This window comes from Elephas maximus, chromosome 4 (assembly GCF_024166365.1).
Source record: "Elephas maximus indicus isolate mEleMax1 chromosome 4, mEleMax1 primary haplotype, whole genome shotgun sequence".
Classification (NCBI taxonomy): Eukaryota; Metazoa; Chordata; class Mammalia; order Proboscidea; family Elephantidae; genus Elephas; species Elephas maximus.
The window spans coordinates 170668607-170690194 of NC_064822.1; the positions used below are offsets into that span (position 1 = coordinate 170668607).

At 41.8% G+C, this 21588-nt stretch overlaps 1 protein-coding gene across 1 annotated transcript; it reads right to left on the reverse strand.

The window, feature by feature from the left end:
• Positions 1–7350: 7350 nt before the first annotated feature.
• Positions 7351–16751, reverse strand: LOC126075948 (protein BRAWNIN). Its single transcript, XM_049884210.1, has 2 exons — positions 16175–16751; positions 7351–7827 (listed from the first exon to the last, which is right to left on the reverse strand). Exons 1-2 carry the CDS (start codon positions 16280–16282, stop codon positions 7732–7734), a joined length of 204 nt encoding a protein of 67 aa, XP_049740167.1. The 5' UTR covers positions 16283–16751; the 3' UTR covers positions 7351–7731.
• Between the last annotated feature and the right edge of the window lie 4837 nt (positions 16752–21588).

Genomic DNA, 21588 nt, shown 5'->3' on the forward strand with positions numbered 1-21588 from the left:
TATCTATATTAGAAAATTCTATGGAACCTAATGTTACGCACTAGGAAGTTTTGTTAAGAGTCTTCATAGCTTTCCTGATAATCTAGTACGCTTCTTTGGGCTTCCAGTGTTTCTGTTCATCGTATACGTTTTTTTCCCCCTGCTTTAAGGTATTTTTCTAGGGTTAAAAAAGCACTTTGAAATTACCAGCTTCCATACGTGAATGTATGTTTTAAAAATCTGTTGTGCTTTTCCCCGTTAAAAACAGGTCAGTCATAGATAAACATAATTAAGGTACAACTTTTTATGAAACAATGTTATGCTACTTTCAATTTTTTGTCTGCCATGAATTACCGTTTTTAATATTGCTATGATACACAACTTAAAGCATCAGATTGCATTAAATTACTGGCATCTAAAACTGCCCTCTCCAAAAACCAAAATCCAAACCCATTGCCATCAAGTCAATTCTGACTCACAGTGACCTTATAGGACAGAGTCCAACTGCCCATAGGGTTCCCAAGGCTGTAAATCTTTATGGAAGCAGACTGCCACATCTTTCTCCCACGGAGCAGCTGGAGGGCTCGCCAACATTCTCGGTTAGCAGCAGAGTGCTTAACCACTGCACCAACAGGGTTCCTTTTGCCATCTCAACACTCCTCCAATTAAAAAATCTAAACTTGCATTGCTTCCAGCAGGAAGCAAAAGGAATTATACTCCCTCATTTATAAAATAAAAAGCATCTATGTCATATACACCTTGCACACAAACTGTTCAACTGACCTAATTTAGTTACCAAACAGGATGTGCAATGGTTCTATCTCGGACCATTTTTTGTTGTAATCTTGCACTACTTTTAATTTTTAGTGTATGTATGTCACAGATTTGGCTCTCCAAGAAGCATTCCGAGATGGAGTTCAGTGTACAGGACATTTATTGAGGAATGCCCTTGGCATTAATACCTGCAGAAGGAAAGGAAATGGGATGGGGCAGAGGGAGATGAGCTGCGGTGTAGCTCCAAAGGCAACCTCAGCCAACCCCATGGGAAGTTCTGGAGCTCAAATGGGGCTCATCAGGGCTGACCCTGCCCATGTTGTGCTGACATGGTAAGGCCTGGACGTGGACTCAGGAAGGGCTGACTGTGAACGAGGCTGCTTTGCAGCTGAGACAGTCCCTGCAGGGCTGACACTTGAAGACTGTCCACTGACACCCCGCCTTGTGCTGGGGCGACAAGCCTTTCCTTGAAGAATCTGGGTGGTGCACACCACAATGTGTATTTTTCACAATAGGTCAACCTCAAAAAAAGGGGAAAAAAAAATACTTTGGTGAAAGTCACTTAGAATCAACGCAATAAAGATGGCCTTTTCACTTGAGGTAAAATTTTATTTTAATAGCTATAAAAAGTTTTTCACCTTCATGAAGTCATTCTCTTGTAGGAGATTTGGATTCAAATCATAACTCTTTTACTCAGTAGCCAGACCAATCACTCTTTGTACCTGTAAAAGAAAGGTACGGGGGTGCTGAAAGTATGGTCCGCTGATTCATCCACAGCAGTGAGGGTCCTCCTCAGTGTGCACAAATTGGACCCAAGGGGCAGATCTTTTCTTTATGCAAAAAGTGAGCCATGCCCCAGCCCTTCATTCCAGAAACTGATGAGGGAGCTCCTCGGTGGTATCTACACGGTGAGTGCATTATCAAAGCTCAAAAATTTGGTGTTCATATATTAAAGTTAGCAGGAACTAGAATTTGGAAATGTCAATTTGGCAATGAGAGAGAAAAAGTTCACATACCAAGTTCAATTAATGGGATTAGTTCATAGTTTAAAAACAAGAATTTTATCTAAATCAAGACAACCCATAAAGTATCCTTCCTGAAACCTTTGGGAATTCTATCTCACATGATATTCAAAACTAAAATGAGAAGTTAGGGACCTGGATTTGCAGTACTGGATTAGTGTCTAGGAAACTTTCTGATTCCTTTAAAAAAATCAAATGTCAAACTTCTGAATCCTAGACCGAGTGGGAGAAGAATGTCAAATAAAATTCAAATTGACAAGAACAGACTTACTGGTCTGACAGACTGGAGGAAGCCCCAAGACTATGACCTCTGGGCACACTTCTTAGAGCTAAAACCACTCCTGAAGCCCACTTTTCAGACAAAGATTAACTCCAGTGCCGTTGAGACAAAGATTAGACAGGCCTATAAAACAATAACACATGAGGAACACTTCTTAGTTCAATCAAATACATGAGACCAAATGTGCAATTCCTGCCCAAAGACGAGACAAGGCAGGAACAGACAGGACCTGGACAAATGGACAAAGAGAACCTGGAATAGAAAGCAGGAGAGTGCTGTCACGTTGTGAAGGATTGCAACCAATGTTACAAAACAGTATGTGTAGAATTTTTTGAATGAGAAACTAACTTGAGCTATAAATGTTCACCTAAAGCACACACACAAAAAAAGCCAAACTTAAAATCAAACAATAGTTCAGCTTAACCAGTAAAAATGTCTGCATTGAACATTATGCTCTTTTAAGAACTATCCATATGGAATCAAAAGAGGAGGACCCTCAACGAGATGGACTGACACAGTGGCTGCAACAACGGGCTCAAGCATAACGATTGTGGGCATGACGCAGGACAGGGCAGTGTTTTGTTCTGTTGTACATATGATCACTATGAGTCAGAACCGACTCAATGGTACCTAACAACAACAACATATGGGATCAAAGTGACAACAGCAATAGAAAGATTACACAGGAACCTTAGGGGACAGTGAGTTTATGTTAATGAGGGAGGAACAACTCAGAAAAGGAAGGTGAGAATAGCTGCAGAACTCAGAGAATGTAATCAGTGTCACTGAATTGTACACGTAGAAACTGTTGAACTGGCATATGTTTTGCTATGTATATTCTCAACAACAAAATTAAAAAACAAAGGTGAGAATGCAGTGGGTTAGGGAAACTAAATCAATGGAAATGGAACAACCAGAAGGAAAAATGAGAATGCTCATGCATTGCAAAGAACGTAACCAATGTCACTGTGACAATCTGTGTAAGTTGCTAAATGGGAACCTAAGCTGCTGTGTAAACCTTCACCGAAAACACATTATTTTTTTAAAGATTTGTCAGACTTCTTCCAGTCCTACGTAAAATCCTTGAAACTGGTAGCTGTGGCAAGCTTCACCGTTTGTATACAATTTCTGTGTGTGTGTGTGTTTGCTTTAGGTGAAAGTTTGCAGCTCGATTTCTCATGCAAAAATTTATACACATATTGTGTTGTGACATCAGTTGCAATCTCTATAATGTAACAGCACACTTCCCCTTTCCACCCCGTTTCCCACGTCCGTTCAACCAGCTCCTGTCCTTCCCTGCCTTCTTATCCTGCCTCCGGACAGGAGCTGCCCTTTTGGTCCAGTGTGTTTGCTTGAACTAAGAAGCACTCTCTTCACAAGTATCATTTTATGTTTTATAGTCCAGTCTAATCTTTGTCCTAAGAGTGAGCTTCAGGAAAGGTTTTAGTTCTAGGTTAACAGAGAGTCCGGGGGCGAGGGCTTCGGGGGTTCCTCCAGTCTCAGTCAGACCATTAAGATGGTCTTTTTATGTGAATTTGAGTTCTGTTCCACGTTTTTCTCTTGCTCTGTCAGGGACTCTCTGTTGTGTTCCACATCAGGGCAGTCACTGGTGGTAGCCAGACACTATCTACTTCTGGTCTCGGACTGATGGAGTCTCTGGTTTATGTGGCCCTTTTGTCTCTTGGGCTTTTTTTTTTTTCCAAGAAAAAAGTATTCAATACATGGCAGCTATGAACTTTGAAGCCATAGGAAGTAAAATGAAGATTACAGGAAATCAAACAGCAAGCAAACAGCAAGCGGTTTCAACTCAAAACTCTATCCTCGAAACTAATAGAAGAGTTTGGAAGAGTCTCAGGTTATAAAATAAACATACAAAAATCACTTGGATTCCTCTACATCAACAAAAAGAACACCGAAGAGGAAATAACCAAATCAATACCATTCACAGTAGCCCCCAAGAAGATAAAATACTTAGGAATAAATCTTACCAAGGATGTAAAAGACCTATACAAAGAAAACTACAAAGCTCTACTACAAGAAATTCAAAAGGACATACTTAAGTGGAAAAACATACCCTGCTCATGGATAGGAAGACTTAACATAGTAAAAATGTCTATTCTACCAAAAGCCATCTATACATATAACGCACTCCCGATCCAAATTCCAATGTCATATTTTAAGGGGATAGAGAAACACATCACTAATTTCATATGGAAGGAAAGAACCCCCGGATAAGCAAAGCATTGCTGAAAAAGAAGAAGATTGGGAGGCCTCACTCTACCTGATTTCAGAACCTATTATACAGCTACAGTAGTCAAAACAGCCTGGTACTGGTACAACAACAGGCACATAGACCAATGGAACAGAATTGAGAACCCAGATATAAATCCATCCACGTATGAGCAGCTGATATTTGACAAAGGACCAGTGTCAGTCAACCGGGGAAATAATAGCCTTTTTAACAAATGGTGCTGGCATACCTGGATATCCATTTGCAAAAGAATGAAACAGGACCCATACCTCACACCATGCACAAAAACTAACTCCAAGTGGATCAAAGACCTAAACATAAAGACTAAAACGATAAAGATCATGGAAGAAAAAATAGGATCAACCCTAGGAGCCCTAATACAGGGCATAAACAGAATACAAAACATTACCAAAAATGATGAAGAGAAACCAGATAACTGGGAGCTCCTAAAAATCAAACACCTATGCTCATCTAAAGACTTCACCAAAAGAGTAAAAAGACCACCTACAGATTGGGAAAGAATATTCAGCTATGACATCTCAGACCAGCGCCTGATCTCTAAAATCTACATGATTCTGTCAAAACTCAACCACAAAAAGACAAACAACCCAATCAAGAAGTGGGCAAAGGATATGAACACACATTTCACTAAAGAAGTTATTCAGGCAGCCAACAGATACATGAGAAAATGCTCCCGATCATTAGCCATTAGAGAAATGCAAATTAAAACTATGATGAGATTCCATCTCACACCAACTAGACTGGCATTAATTCAAAAAACACAAAATAATAAATGTTGGAGAGGCTGCGGAGAGATTGGAACTCTCATACACTGCTGGTGGGAATGTAAAATGGTACAACCACTTTGGAAATCCATCTGGCGTTACCTTAAACAGTTAGAAATAGAACTACCATACAACCCAGAAATCCCACTCCTCGGAATATACCCTAGAGATACAAGAGCCTTTACACAAACAGATATATGCACACGCATGTTTATTGCAGCTCTGTTTACAATAGCAAAAAGCTGGAAGCAACCAAGATGTCTGTCAACGGATGAATGGGTAAATAAATTGTGGTATATTCACACAATGGAATACTACGCATCGATAAAGAACAGTGACGAATCTCTGAAACATTTCATAACATGGAGGAATCTGGAAGGCATTATGCTGAGCGAAATGAGTCAGTTGCAAAAGGACAAATATTGTATAAGACCACTATTATAAGATCTTGAGAAATAGAAAAAATGGAGAAGAACACATATTTATGTGGTTACAAAGGGGCGAGGGAGGGAGGGAGGGAGAGGGCTTTTTATTGATCAATCTGTAGATAAGAACTGCTTTGGATGAAGGGAGAGACAACACTCAATACAAGGAAGGTCAGCCTAATTGGACTGGATTAAAAGCAAAGAGGTTTCCGGGATAAAATGAAAGCTTCAAAGGTCAGCGGAGCAGGGGCTGGGGTCTGGGGAACTTGGTTTGAGGGGACTTCTAAGTCAATGGGCAAAATAATTCTATTATGAAAACACTCTGCATCCCACTTTGAATTGTGTCGCCTGGGGTCCTAAATGCCAACAAGCGGCCATCTAAGATACATCAATTGGTCTCAACCCACCTGGAGCAAAGGCAAAGGAAGAACACCAAGGTCACACGACAACTAAGAACCCAAGAGACAGAAAGGGCCACATGAACCAGAGACCTACATTATCCTGAGACCAGAAGAACTAGTTGGTGCCCGGCCACAATCAATGTCTGCCCTGTCAGGGAGCACAACAGACAACTCCTGAGGGAGCAGGAGACCAATGGGATACAGACCCCAAATTCTCATGAAAAGACCATACCTAATGGTATGATTGCGACTAGAGGAATCCCAGAGACAATGCTCCCCAGAACTTCTGATGGCACAGGACAGGAACCATCCCCGAAGACAAATCATCAGGCATGAAAAGGACTGGTCAGTGGCGGGGAGAGAGATGCTGATGAAGAGTGAGCTAATTAAATCAGGTGGACACTGGAGAGTGTGTTGGCAACTCTTGACTGGAGGGGGGATGGGAAGATAGAGAGAGAGGGAAGATGGCAAAATTGGCACGAAACGAAAGACTGTAAGGGCTGACTCAATAGGGGGAGAGCAAGTGGGAGAAGGGAGTAAGATGTATGTAAACCTACATGTGACAGACTGATTGGAATGATAAATGTTCACTTGAAGCTTAATAAAAATTGAAAAAAAATTTTCTATCCTCTGCCTCAGAATCCTGGGCCATTTCTATGGAGACAGCCTCTTTGTGACGGACGCATCTGATAAGGCACTAAATAGCATGGCAGCAGAGAATAAATTAGAGGATCTTGTATACAATGCTGGAAATAAACCATTTCATTTATATTGTTAAACTGAAAAGGGCATTGACTATGGGGAGTTAAACAAAGGGTTTTGGTGGCATTTAGGGGTTTTAATATTTAAGGTTCCAACTTTGACCCCAAAGATCCATACCACATAACAATTTATTAAATGGCTAAGAAGTAAGCCTAACCATCATCTTTATACAGAATTCTAAAAAATGTCTTTTGGAAAAATAACCCTGATCAGAAAACCAACGATTCTATATTGTTTTTTTCTATATTTACAGACTCAGTAAAAGGCTAAAATGCTCACTTATATTTTTCTGCTATTTTAAAACATATTTTATCAGAAAAACTAAATGCCAAGGTGGTTTCACAACTTTAGGAATACAGAACCTGTGAGAGTCCAAACCAAACCAAATCTGTTGCCACTGAGTCGATTCCGACTCATAGTGACCCTACAGGACAGAGAAGAACTGCACCATTGGGTTTCCAAGGAGCAGCTCGTGGATTCAAACTGTCAACTTTTTACTTAGCAACCGTATCTCTTAACCACTGTGCCACCAAGGCTCCATGATAGTCCAAGGGGCTTTATAATTTTATATACGTAATTCCAAAAGAACTTCAAACTTTTAACATTTCAACTTATTACAGTTTAATAGATATAGTACTTTCTACTATTTAGAGAGATGCTAATTTCACACCATAAACATTGTCACTGTCACTTTTATTTCATTTATGATTTCCATTCACCATTATAATCAAAGCTTATTAAGACAAATAAACCAGAATTATAAGGGCAGAAGACATTGCAAATACTGTAGCTCACATGATACTCAAAACTAAATATCTTCCAGACCACATTCAAGAAGCTGATAATACAAGCTTTGGCAGTTTTCAAGATATACTGGCCAAGTCATAGTCAATTCTCAGTAAGTTCTTATCTATTGAGCACCTCCTCTCGCACTTAACATCAAATTAGGTGCTTAAGGGCAAGTAGTTTGACTTTCAACAAATTAAAAAAACACATGTTTAAGATTTACAATATTATTCACAGAATCCTTGGCATGGTTGTATTTTAGGCTTCTACTGCTCAGAAATTTGAGGTTCATGTTGTTTCTCTTTCAGTCCCAAAAGCTCCGTTTTGAGTTCTCCAGGCTTTGGTGGAATTTCAGGTATTGTCTACAAAAAAACAAGACAGAAAGCAGAGATGTGTTTTCTTAGACCGTAATTCAATATGACATGAAAGACTTCAAAGAAAGTAGAGAGTAAAAAAAGAAAAGTCCCCTGCTACTCCATCATAAATCTTTATTATGAAAACCCATGGTTGATCTAGGTGCTTTTCCAGCTCTATATATTTATATGACTTTACCATCCTGACAATGTCTTAAGTACTACAGGACTCATGGGAATAGTTTGCATCAATATCAATTTGCAGATTCACAAACGTTTTCACATTTGGAAATTCATTCATGCACTATATACCCACCATGCGCCTAACACGAGAGAACAAACAAACAAAAACCCATCACCACTGAGTCAATTCCGGCTCATAGTGACCCTATAGGATTTTCAAGTCTATAAATGTTTACAGAAGCAGATCGTCACATCTTTCTCCCACGGAGCGGCTGGTGGGTTCAAACCACCAACTTTTGGTTAGCAGCTGAGCGCTTTAATCACTGCAGTACCAGGGCTCCTTCCAGCACAAGAGACAGGTATTAGGAATTCATTCATTCAAACATATTAAGTGCCTACTGTGAGCAAAAAAAAAAAAAAAAGACAAAATCTCTGTCTTCAAAGAAAAAGTCAGAGAAGGACTCCTGAAAAGGTGACTTAATTTTTTTTCTAACAGCTTTATTAAGATATAATTGACAAACCACACAATCCACCCATTTAAAATGTGCAATCCAATGGTTTTAATATATTCAGAGTTGTACATCCATCACCACAATTTTAGAACATTTTCATCACAAAAAACCCTGTACCTACTAACGGTCACTGTCCATCTCCACCCAACCCTACCAGCCCTACCTATTTCTGCCGAGTTGATTCAACTCATAGCAGCTCTATAGGACAGAGCAGAACTGCCTCATAGGGTTTCCAAGGATTGACTGGTGGATTTGAACTGCTGGCCTTTTGGTTAGTATCCAAGCTTTTAACCACAATGCCACCAGGGCTCTCCGCCAGCCCATTCATCTATTTTCTGCCTCTATAGATTTGCCTATACTGAACATTTCACATAAAAAGAATTATACACTGTGGTCCTTTGTGACTGGCTTTTTTCACTTAACACAGTGTTTTCAAGGTTCATCCATGTTATAGCATATATCAATACTGTTTCTTTTTTATTGCCAAATAATATTCTATTGTATGGACATATATTTTATTTATCCATTCATCAGCTGATGGGTATTTAGATTGTTCTACTTTTGGGCTATTATGAATACTACTATGAACATTCATCTACAAGTTTTTAGGTGGACATATGGTTGAATTTCTCCTGAGTATACACCTAGGAATGGAACTGCTGGATCATATGGTAGCTCATGTTTAAACATTTGAGGAACAAGATTGTTTTCCAAATCAGGTATACATTTTTCACTCCCACCAGCAGTGTATGAAGTTCCAGTTTCTCCGTATCTTCACCAACACTTGTTATTATCTTTTTGATTACAGCTATCCTAGTGGATGTGAAGTAGTATCTTATTGTGGTTTTGATTTGCATTTCCCTGATGGCTTGTGATGCTGAGCATCTTTTCATGTGCTTGTTGATTGAGAGATCAACTTTAGAACAAAGACATGAAGGAGGTTGAGGGAACCAGCCATGCAGATACCTAGGAGTATTTCAGGCAGATGGAATTTCAAGTGCAGAAGACATGAGGCAGGAGTGTGCCTTCATACTCAAGGAAAAGCAAAGTAGTCCATATAGATACCACAAAGTATTCAAAGAGATGTTAGGAGGAAGAAAGGGCAGATGGTAAACAGGGGATAAAGCCTTCAATGGCTTTACTCTGAAATGGGCTGTCACTGGGCAGTTTTGAGCAGATGAATGACATGGCCTGACTCAAGTGTAAAAAAACTGACTTTGTTAGCTTTGTTGAGAATAGGCTGTAGAGGAGCAAGGGTAGAAGCCAGAAATTGGTTAGGAAGCTATTATAACAACTGAGGTAAGAGATGATAGTGGCTTCAATTCAGTCGCAGTAATGGAGGTGGTAAGAAGTGGTCAGATTCTGGATGTATGTTTCAAATTGAGTCAATGGGATTTGCTGAAATGTGCAATATGAGAGAAGAGTGAAGTTGCCATTACCATGATAGGGAAGACCACAGGAAGAACAGCAGGTCCGAGGGGGAAGTTCAGGACCTCAGTTTTTAACATGCTCATTGGACATTCAAGTGGAATTGTCAAATATGTAGTTGATAACCAGGAATAGAGAGTCACCTGGGTAACGTAAACTGTTAACTCACTTGGCTACTAACCAAAAGGTCAGCAGTTAGGGTCCACCCAGTGGTGCAACAGAAGTTCTGGCAATCTACTTCCAAAAAATCAGCCATTGAAAATCCTATGGAGCACAGTTCTGCTCTGACACACATGGGCTTATCATGAGTCAGGACTGACTTGACGGCAACTGGTTTAAACACGTATGGAGTTCAAGGGAGAGGTCCTGGCTGAAGATACAATTTTGGTGTATAAATAACGCCATGAGACTACATGAGATCACGTAGGGGGTGTAGACAGAAAAAAAGGGGTCAAGCCCTGGGGACCTGCAATGTTTAGAGGTTAAGTATATAAAGAACCAGTGAGGTAGAACCAAGAGAATGTTGTCCTGGAAGCCAAGAAAAGAAAGCATTTCACACAGAGTATTCCACTGTGTCACGTGCTAATGATGGGTCAAGAAAAATGAGGACTGATGTGAAACGGTAGTACTAGTCAGAGCCTGTCTAACTTCAGCGGGGATCATGTGAATCAAGATAAGCCCAAGGCTGACTCCTATCAGGTGGAGGTCAGACATACCTCCACTCTCCAAACTTTTTACCAATTCTGACACCAGCTGCCCCTCCCACAGCACTCCCTACTTCTCTGCTAGGTTCGATAATTTGTTCCAATGGCTACAGGGAACTCACAAATCATACCTACAGTGGTTTATTAATGAAGTAACAGGGTACAACTCGGGATCAGGATCAACAGACTACAACTCCGGATGAGGATCACAAAGCATGTAGGCAAAGTCTGAAAGGCTCCCCTGCAGTGGAGAGCACATCCCGCCCTTCTTCAGAGCAGGAGAGCTCTCTCAGCTCCTCTCAGTCATGCAAGCAAGCAGGCCCTCTTCTCTGCCACGCATGCCCCCTCTCAGACTAGTAGGCCTCCTCTCAGCCCCTGGAAGACAGGCTTCCTCTCAGCCCCCAAGGACAGGCCTCCTCTCAGCCCCCAAAGACAGGCCTCTTCTCAGCCCCTGAGGACAGGCTTCCTCTGAGCCCCCTCAGGGCAGATCTCCTCTTGGCCCCTTCAGGATAGGCCTTTTGGCATTTGGCCTCTTTGCTATCAGCCTCTTCACTGTTAACTGACCCAGATCACAGCCAGTGTTGCAGTTTTGTTCAGTTCCTCAGCTGCACTCCTAGCAGCAGTTACCACCAACTCTGCTGCAGGGCCCCTTCTGGGCCTGTTGCCACTGGCTCTGTTGCGAGGCCTCTTCCAGGTCTCTTGCTGTCTTCAGTGTTATGGCCCTTCGCCTGTGTTACAGCTTTTTTAGGAGGTTCCTTACTTCTCTCTCTGCTGCTTCTCTCTGTCTCTCTTGCCCTTTCTCCTTTCCTGCTTCTTCTTTCTTCTGCCTGCCAACCTCCCTGGGATTGGCTGCATATATAAGCAAATTTCTCATCAATTTCAAGGCACAGCCCTCCCACCAGGGGCACAAACTGACCAATCCCTTCCCCTCTTGATAGGCCACAGACACTTTATTTGCAGAGTAGGTACAGCTATTCATTTGCGTAAGTTTATTGACCAATCCCTGCAGGGTGTGTAAAATAGACCATTCACAAGGCAAGCTGCAGCCCAGGGCCAGACAAAAAGTATCAAACCATCAGTTACATATAGCTTACCCAGGAAATGTCAATCAACCTTGGCAAAGGTAGCAAGCCTCTGGGGTAGAAAACTAGGGCAAAGGTAACTCGGGGCTTAAAGGAAAAATCTCTCAAGCTCTTTTTCCAAAGAACCAAGGCAAAAGGCCATATAAAGGAACTCATTTCACCACAACTCATAAGGGACTCATGAGTTTTAACAGGACGGAGGTTACTGGGGACCTTAAGAGGCATCTCAGTAACATGCTTCCACCCCGGCTTTTGCGCTTCCTGTTCTGCCTAGAATGACCCCTTGCAAGTGATCTCCTCACACTGCTTCCCACATTGGCATTACCGAAGTTCTGCAAGTTCTCTTCATTAATCAAGGCCCACCTCAGTGACACCTCAAGAAACCTGAAATGTATCATGCCCTCCACCCCGTTCCCACCACACTTTGTCTACTCATTCTGATCAAAGTTAACCAAAAATAAAAACCAAACCCGTTGCCATCGACTCAATTCCAACTCATAGCAACCCTACAGGACAGAGTTAACCCATAAGGTCCTATATCATAATGATTTATAGGCATCTCTATTCCTGTCAGGTATCAGCTTATGCTGCAAGCTTCCTGAGGACGAAGTCCACGCCTTAATCTCATTTTCTACAAAAAAAAAAAAAACCCATTACCATCGAATTGATTCTGACTCATAGCGACCCTAAAGGACAGAGCATAACTGCCCCATAGGGTTTCCAAGGAGTGGCTGGTAGATTTGAACTGCTGACCTTTTGGTTAGCAGCCGAACTCTTAGCCACTATGCCACCATTTCCTACAACTCTATGAAAATGCCCCACATTCAGAGCCAGTCAAAAAACGTGCTGAATGAATAAATCAACAGACTTTACTCAGGACTTTTAAAATCTCATAAGTCTACAAAAATAAAGTCTTTGGTCATACTATTTCGCACAAAACTGCAAGATTATTCTGATATAACTCCAATCAGAAACATTCAATAGCTCTCCAATGCCTAAAGTTCAACACCTTGACCTATTTCATTTATCCTTTTATCTCCTAACAATTAATTGATCCTAAAGAAATAAACTAGTATAGAAAAAGTGTGGAGTTGTGGAGGTAGGGAGGTTAGAGATATGCTGTTTAGCATCATTCTCATTTTGAAGTGAAAACGACTTTCTAAAAAATCAGTGGTGGGAATTGGAATAAAAGCCAGAATAATTTGTTTGAACTATCTCCTCTCTTAAAACCAGCCTTAGAATTTTGAAATTCCAACCTCTTTACTACAAGCACAGTAGTTTCATGTTTGTTAAACTATGCACAATTTAATCAATTTAAAAGGTCTATTCGCTTTCCAATAAAGGAAGAACAAAATGAAATTGTGTGAAATCACAAGTCCTATACAAATACAATAATAGCACGTTTCCATTTTCTACAAAGTATTTAAAACCACCCTTTTACACATACATTTACATACATAGGCCCCCGTTTGGTGCTACTAGAATTTCCAGTAAAATGTAAAACAAAAATGACAACTAGACTTTTACTGAAAAAAGATAGCTCTTTTATTTACGTACTAAATATAAAAACCAAATCAGTTTCTGTGGAGCCGATTCGGACTCATGGTGACCCTATGCGTTGTGACCCCGGGCGTTGCGACCGCAGGCGTTGTGACTCCGTGTGTTGTGACCCTGTGTGTTGTGGAGTAGAACTGGGTTTTCAATGGCTGTAATCTTTCAGAAGCAGATCACCAGGACCTTCTTCTGAGGTCCCTTTGGGTGGGTTCAAACCGTCAACCTTTTGATTAGTAGATGCGTAGCCATTTGCACCACCCAGAAACTCCAACATACTAAATATAATCAATTTTTTTTAAGACTAGCAAGTTTATTGGTATCAAGTTTACCAATCATGACAGAGGTTCTAAATAACAATTTGTGTGTATGTACACGTCTGGGAACCATCAAAAATGAAATGCTTTACATTGAGTTCTGAGACTATGTCTTTTGATCTACTATGCCTTCAATAACAACAATCCACAATTAGGATTACAAATTAAGAAAAAGTGTGTAAGTAAAAACAAAAGTAAACTGTACAGCTACTGAGTGGCTAATAAGTGAAGATCTCAGTCACTTCTTGTTACAAACCCCAGTGACAGGATTTTTCATCCTCCTGGAGAAAACGCAAAAGGAAAAAGCAAGCAAAAGGCACACTCTTCATCCAGGACAGAACATCTGCCTCCAGTCCTTGCCTCCTAGCCTATTCTGATGAGCTGAGCTGGACAACTAGAAAAGATGCACCCTGACACTTTTCCCTTGAGTCTGCCCTGAGTCCAAGCCCTAGACAGCCACCATTCTTTCCTCTGCTCTTGACTCCACCCAGACCTTCTAGCTGTCCAGACTGAAGGGCTCCTGGCAAGGCTGGTGGCTGCTACACAGTGATTGCTGGAACAATACCAACAGACACAGGTAAAGAACATAAATTCCCCAAACGTTAGTAGAGCCTACAACTCCCTACACATAGCCAGACTTCCGTGGCCCTCAAGTCACTACAGAGCTGCCCGACTGCCAATGTCACTGCCCAATCAGAGTGATGTGGCCTCAGGCCCTTCAGTATGCCCTTTCTAGAGATTCTGGCTTCGTGCTGCCTCCTCCAAAGTTACAAATAGCTGCTGCTAACAACCCTGATGCATTATCATGTGTTTATAATGACATGGGTGAATCAAAGGTCAACCTTTCAGAGTCAAATTCCAGGCATTCCTTTCTTTATAAGGTCTTCCTGACGTCCACTCCTGCACAAGCTAAAGGCTATTCTGAGGTTTTGTAGAAGCTTCTTACCCTCTTCTGTCTTCACTAGGTATCCTTGACGCTTCCCTAGAACTCTTAGAAGAGAAGCTGTCTGAAGTGGTAAGAAAGAGCTACTGCAGCACTGTTTGTACAAACTAGATACCACCTGTCAATAAAGGATTGATTAAATAATTTATGGAATATGCGTTTTATGAAATGATTTTCACTTTTTACTCTACATACTTCAGTTCAATCAATGTGAACTTTTTATAAAGGCACTGATTTTATTAAAAGGAACCAAAAAAAGATGAATACCAAACAAAAAGTATAGGCTTCCTCAACTCAGTGGCTCAAAGGTTATGTGACCTTGGGAAATCACCTTGACTCTCCTGAATCTCAGTTCCCTCAGCTGAAAACAGGGAGAAATACCTCTAAAACTGTAGTCTGAAATTAGAGATGCAAGCAGTTGGTTCTCAGCAAATGTTACCTGTCCAGGCAGGTAAGGCTCCTCCCTACACTGTGCTCTGAAACCACTCTATCCACACCTATAGTGTAAAAGCACACTCCTGTGCTGACTGGGCAGTACTTACTCACCTTTTCCTCCCCACAACTCCCATAAACCTGTTGCTGTCCTATACAACAGCGCAGAATTGCCCCACAGGGTTTCTAAGGAGTAGCTGGTGGATTTGAACTACCCCACAGGGTTTCTAAGGAGTAGCTGGTGGATTTGAACTGCCAACCTTTTGGTTAGCAGCCGAGCTCATAACCACTGCACCACCAGGGCTCCCAGAACTCCCATAAGGCACCTTTAATACCTGGTGCTTAATTCAATGAATGTTTATTAAAATTAATTTTCTCCTTCCTTTGAATGCCTATACTCAGCCATTTTTCCTTCAATAAATATTTATTGAGCATTTAGTACATTCCAAGCTCTTTTTTAGGTGATTGAGACACAAGGTTGAACCAGGTAAGACACAGTCCCTTCAAGGAGTTTATATTCCAGTGGAGGAGACAGAGAAAAGAACAAGTGAACAAAGGAAATACAATACAGTGAAAACTGTGAGAGCCAGAACTCCATGGGACTGCCTTCTTTTCACTGAAGCTTTCCATCTTTGACAGGGTGCAGTCTCCCCACTTTTCTATCTCTTGTTTTAGTGAAAATATTTGTGTTTCCTTCTCTGACAGGTTACCGCCTTACACTAGTTCTGGCTTTCCCAGGTTTTCTATGATCGTAAATGGCGACAAGAGCTCTATGGAGGCAAAGGGCTGAGATAGGGCATAGCACTGGAGGTATCCTTTAGGGAACTGTCCCAGAAAGCCTTGCTGGAGGGGACATTTCGGCAAAGACTTAAATTTAGAAGGAAACCAAACCCAAGATCTGGAAGAAAAGTATTCTAGGGAGAGGGAAAAGCAAAGGCCTTGAGCTGGCGACAGACTTGATGAATCTGAGAAAGAGCGTGGAGCCCAGCGCGGGTGCCACAGAGGAAACTAAGTGGTAAATGGTATGGCCGGGGGCAGGCAGGGGCCAGTCCGTGGAAGACCACAGGCCATGCATCGCTCTAAAGGCAATGGGGTGTCGTCATAAGGTTTTAAGCCCTGGGAAGATGTTACCCTAACCTCATTTTAAGATCACTTTTGCTGCTGTGAGGAGAATGGAGTGGCCTAGGGACCCTCCTGCACTCACCAGGTCCGGCCGGTAGTACCGGTGCACCGCTTCGGCCCCCGCAAGCATGGCCAGGAGGCTGGCCGCGAACCTTTTCAGGTAGGTGGGCCAGGACACGCCGGCGGGCATGGTCGGCGGGCTGGGCGGGGAGTTAGGCCGAAGGCTCTCAGCCCAGGGCTGAAGGGCGCCGGGGCTGGGGCGCTAGTTAGCACTGGAAACCAGCCAGACAGCAACGGTGTGGGACGTGCGGGGCCAGACGCCGGGCGTCTCCCCAGTCCCCGCGCCTCGGTTTCCTCACTTAGGAACGGGGGGCGCTGGGATGAGGAACGCCCCTTCCAGGCCTAAGACCAGCTCTCAGTGGTTTATTAGTGTGGGGGCTGGGCCTTCAGAACTTAAAGGCAGCTCTTGCTGAGCAAGCGGAAGACCGACACGAGATAGCTTCCCCACCGTCTTTTATCTTCTAGGAGAGGGCCTGGGGCCCCTTTCCCCGGTGGCCCCTCAGGCGCGCGCGGGACAGGGTGTACGGCTTAGCGCCCCCGCGCTAGACAGCCATTCCGAGGGCGGGCGGAAGTGTGCTCAAGAGCGGCGGGCGGGGAGGGGGCACCGCGCGGCGCCGGACCAAGAGTCCCTCGGCTAGGGGCCGCGCCGGACCGGAAAGCGGGGGCACTACCGCTGCCGGCGCGAGCACGTGACCCGGGCGGAAGTGGGTTTCTGGGTTGGGACCAGTGCCTTTTTTTCCTAATTCCAAAACCTTTCTCAGATTCAGCCGGCTGTTCTCGCTACGGTCTCTCCCGCCGCGAGACACCGAGTCTCGGGCTCGACTGGGTTATTGCCTCATTTTTCCTTCACACACAAAGGTAGTTGCATGCGTTTACTTTCTTGGGGCGAATGGAGACTTGGACCTTGAGTGGAGCATACTTACGTGAGGTCCCACTGGAGTGTGACAGGTTAAAAAACACTGTTCTTGTGAGCGGCGTCGTTTGATACCTCAAATAGAGCTACAACCCAGGCAGCTGCCCTTGTGCTGTGGTGCTAAAAGAGGAAACCAGATTTTTTTTAATCCCTGCATTTTTAAAATTAATATTTTCTAGAGCAACTTTAAGTTTACAGAAAGTACGGTTTCCCTATATTTCCTTCCCCTCTCCACACTGTTCTTGCTATTATTAAATCTTGTATTTCTTGTGGTATGTACTACAACTGATGAGCTACTATTAATATATTGTTATTAACAAGTCTAGTTTACATGAGGGTTCACAATTTGTGTTGTATAGTCGTATGAGTTTTGACAAATGCATTACAGTATCACACAGAATAGTTTCATTGCTACAAAAACGCCCTATGCCCCACCTATTCACCCCTCACATCCCCACATAACACCTGGCAATCACCTTTCCAGTGTCTCTAGAGTTTTGCCTTTTCCAGAAAGTTATTAATCCATTTTTAAAATTTGGCTATGAATTGATTTTTATTTTACAAAAAAAGTTGATGCGAGACTGATTCTGAAAGGTTGAGGTTGTAACATGCATGAATCGTGATACTTTCATGTTATATTTTTAAAGTTTTATGGGAGTATATTTGACTTGCAACAACCTGCACGTATTTAAAGTGCAATTTGATGAGATTTGACATGTGTACACCCATGAAACCATCAATAAAGCTAATGAACATATCCATCACCCCAAAAAGTTTCCTGGTACCTCTTTGTAATTCCTCCCTCCTACTGCCCCCCTTTCCTGGGCAGCCACTGATCTGCTGTCACTCCAGATTAGTTTGCATTTTCTAGAATTTTATATAAATGGAATAATATAGTATGTATTATGTTTTTTCTGACTTACTTAGCATAATTATTTTGAGATTCATTCACTTTTTTGCATATATCAATAGTTCACTCCTTTTTATTAATGACTACCCACTGTATGGGAAACGCTGGTGGCACGTAGTGGTTAAGAGCTACTGTAGCTAACTAAAATGTTGGCAGTTGGCATCCACCAGGCGCTCCTTGGAAACCCTATGGGGCAGCTCTACTCTGTCCTAGGGTCTCTGAGTCAGAATCAACTTGACTACAGTGGGTTTGGCTTGGGTTTTTTTGGATCCATTGTATGTTCATATCACAATAGGTTTATCCATTCACTTGGTGGGCATTGGGGGTGTTTCCAGTTTGGGGCTATTACAAATAATGCTGCTATGAACATTCATGTTTAAGTCTTCTTCTGGACATAGGCTTTCATTTTTCTTGGGTAAGTACCTAGAAGTAGAATGACTAGAGCTTATGGCATGTGTATATTTAACTTTTTAGAAAATTGCCGGTTTTCCATAATAGTTGTACCACTTCCCATCCCCACCAGCAGTGTATGGGAGTTCCAGTTCCTTCACGTCCTCTGCAACACTTTGTCTAATCAGTCCGTTTAATTTGAGCCATTCTAATAGTTGGATAATGGTGTCTCATTTTGGTTTTAATTAGCATTTCCCTGATGACTGATGATGTTGAGCATCCTTTCATGTGTTTATTTGCCACCCATATATTTTCTTTGGTCAAGTGCCTGTCAAATCTTTTGTCCATTTTTAAGTTGGGTTGTATGTTTATATTATGTTTTGAGTATTCTTTATTTTTTCTTGATACAAGTCCTTTATCAGATAAACGATCTGCAAATATTTTCTCCCAGCCTGTGGCTTGTCTTTTTTCTTAACAGTGTCTTTTGAAGAGCAGACATTTTTTAATATTGATAGAGTACAATTTTACCACTTTTTTCTTCTGAATCACATCTAAACCAGGGTCACAAAGATTTTCTCCTGTGTTTTCTTCTAGAACCTTTATAGTTTTATGTTTTACATTTAGGTCTATGATTCATTTTGAGCTAATTTTTATATATGGTGCAAGGTATGTATCCAAGTTCACTTTTTTTGCAGATAGATATCCATTTGTTTCAGCACCATTTGTTGAAAAGACTATTCTCCACTGAATTGTCTTTACAGCTTTGTTGAAAACCAGTGGTCTATATATGTGTGGGTCTATTTCTGGACTCTATTCTATTCCATTAATATTTTTGTCTATCTTCAATGCCAATACCATACTGCCTTCATTACTGTGGCCTTACAATAATTCTTAAAATCAGGTAGTGTTAGCCCTCCAATTCTATTCTTTTTAAGAGTTGTTTTAGCTAATCTAGAACTTTGCATTTCCATATGAATTTTAAAGAATCTGCTTGTTAACTTCTACAAAAAAAGCCTATTGGGATCTTGATTGTGATACCATCAAATCTATCGATCAATTTGGGGGAAATAGACATCTTAATAAGTTGAGTCTTCCTACTCATGAACACACTGTTCTCTCTATTTATTTAGTTTGTATTTAAGTTCTCTCAGCAATGTTTTGCAGCTTTCAGGATACAGGTCTTACACATGTTTTATCAGATTTCTTCTTAATTATTTCATTTTTTGTGATTTTCTTAAAATTTTAATTTCTGATGATTTATGGTTAGTATATAGAAATATGTAGGGTCACTATGAGTCAGAATTGACTCAATGGCAATTTTTTTTTTTTAATATAGAAATACAGTTGCTTTGACAGATCTTTTATCCTGCAACCTTGCTAAACTCACTTACTAGTACTTGTAGCTTTTTTTGTAGAGTACACTGCATTTTCTCTAAGAATATCAAATAATCATGTCATCTGTGAATAAAGACAGTAGATTTTTTATAGATGTCTTTTATCACATTAAGGAAGTTCTCTATTCCATGTTTGCGGAGTTTTTTTGTTTTGTTTTTCTTTTAACCTAGATGTTGGATTTTGTCAAAGGCTTAATCTGCATCTGTAAAAGTGACATAGTGGGGCATCAGAGGCCCTCCTCTAACTTCAGGAGGGGGAGGAGAGAGAATCAAGATCCACAACCCAAGGCTCATGAATATGAGGTGGAGGTCAGACATATCTCGTGAATATGAGGTGGAGGTCAGACATATTTTTACCAATTCTGATACCAGCTGTCCCTCTCAATGGCACTCTCTACTTCTCTGCTGGATTCGATAATTCATTGCAACGGCCACACAGAACTCACAGACCACACTCACAGTTATGAGGTTCATTAGGGAAGTAACAGGTACAACTTGGGATCAGGATTAGGAGGCATGTAGGCAGTCTGGAAGTCTCCCTACAAAGCAGAGAGCACATCCCTCCCTTCTTCAGTGCAGGACAGCTCTCTCAGCTCCTCTTCATGCAAGCAGGCAAGCCCTTCTCTGCCATGCACACCTCCTGAGGACAGGCTCCTCTTGGCCCTGGCCCCTGTCCTGCTCGGGCATGTGTTACAAAGCTCTTTAGCTCCACCAATAAGTGCCCAGGGGCACCCCACTCCACCAGTAAGCATCGACCTGAAGGCACTCAACTTTCTTGCTCCGAGTTGCTGACAAATGCCCAGAGGTATCCCACTCCACCAGAATGCCTCCTGCCTGAAGGTGCTCATCTCTGTTGCTCCATGGGTCCCCACACCCGCTGCAACCACCTTGCTTCCTGGGTTCGGAGGCCTACTGTACCATTCAGGGATGGATTACCCAATAAGCAAGGTAAACACAAGTAAACCTGTGCATACCTTGCAAACTGGTTAATCCTCCCCTGCTTCAGCCAGTCTCCTGGTTCTGCTGCCACCATTTCTGTTCCACCATTTCTCACCATCTTGCACCATCTCCGGTGTTACAGCTCTCTCTCTGTCTCGTAGGTCTAGGAAGTTCTTAGCACAGGAACCCTGGGTTCAAAGGATGTGCTTTGTTCCCGTCTGTTCTTGGTTGTAGTGAGGTTCCCCCCTTTCTGCCTCTAGGATGGTTCATTTTAAGCCCAGCGGGATGGCAAAATTGACCAATCCCCACGTTAGTGTTCCATACATCTTATTTGCATGGCCCCCATCCCCACAAGGGTGCCATGTACCTTATTTGTATTATTAGCAAGCTGTCCAATCCTGTTGGTGGGCCACAAGCACCTTATTTGCATAGTCCCACCAATCTTATGGTGGGAGTTATAAGAACATAGCTAGAAAGGCCATATAAAAGCGATCCATTGTACCGCAGCATCCACTGAGATGACTATATGGTTTTTGTTTTTTAATTTGTTGATGTTGTGAATTATATAGATTGATTTTCAATGGTTAAACCAATCTTCTACTCCTCAGACAAACCCCACTTGGTCGTGATAAATTATCCTTTTTATATATTGTTGGATTTGATTTGCTAGTTTTTTTTTTTTTTTTTTAAGAATTTTTACATCTACGTTCATGACAGGTAAGTCTAAAGTTTTCTTGTAATGTCTGTCTGCTTTTGGTAACAGCAATATTGGCCTCATAAAATGAGTTGTATTCCCTCCTCTTCAATTTCTATTTATTTTTAATGCTTAATTATTTTCAGGACACACTGATGGATCAAAATCTGCAGTTTGAAAAACTCTGCCCAGTAGT

What these genes read in the sequence shown, in the direction of transcription:
- LOC126075948 (XM_049884210.1), bottom strand. Translation starts at nt 16,282, where the DNA reads ATGCCCGCCGGCGTGTCCTGGCCCACCTACCTGAAAAGGTTCGCGGCC. An exon ending in GGTACTACCGGCCGGACCTG is followed by an intron (nt 7,828 to 16,174) that starts GTGAGTGCAGGA and finishes GTTTTTTTGTAG; the next exon opens with ACAATACCTGAAATTCCACC.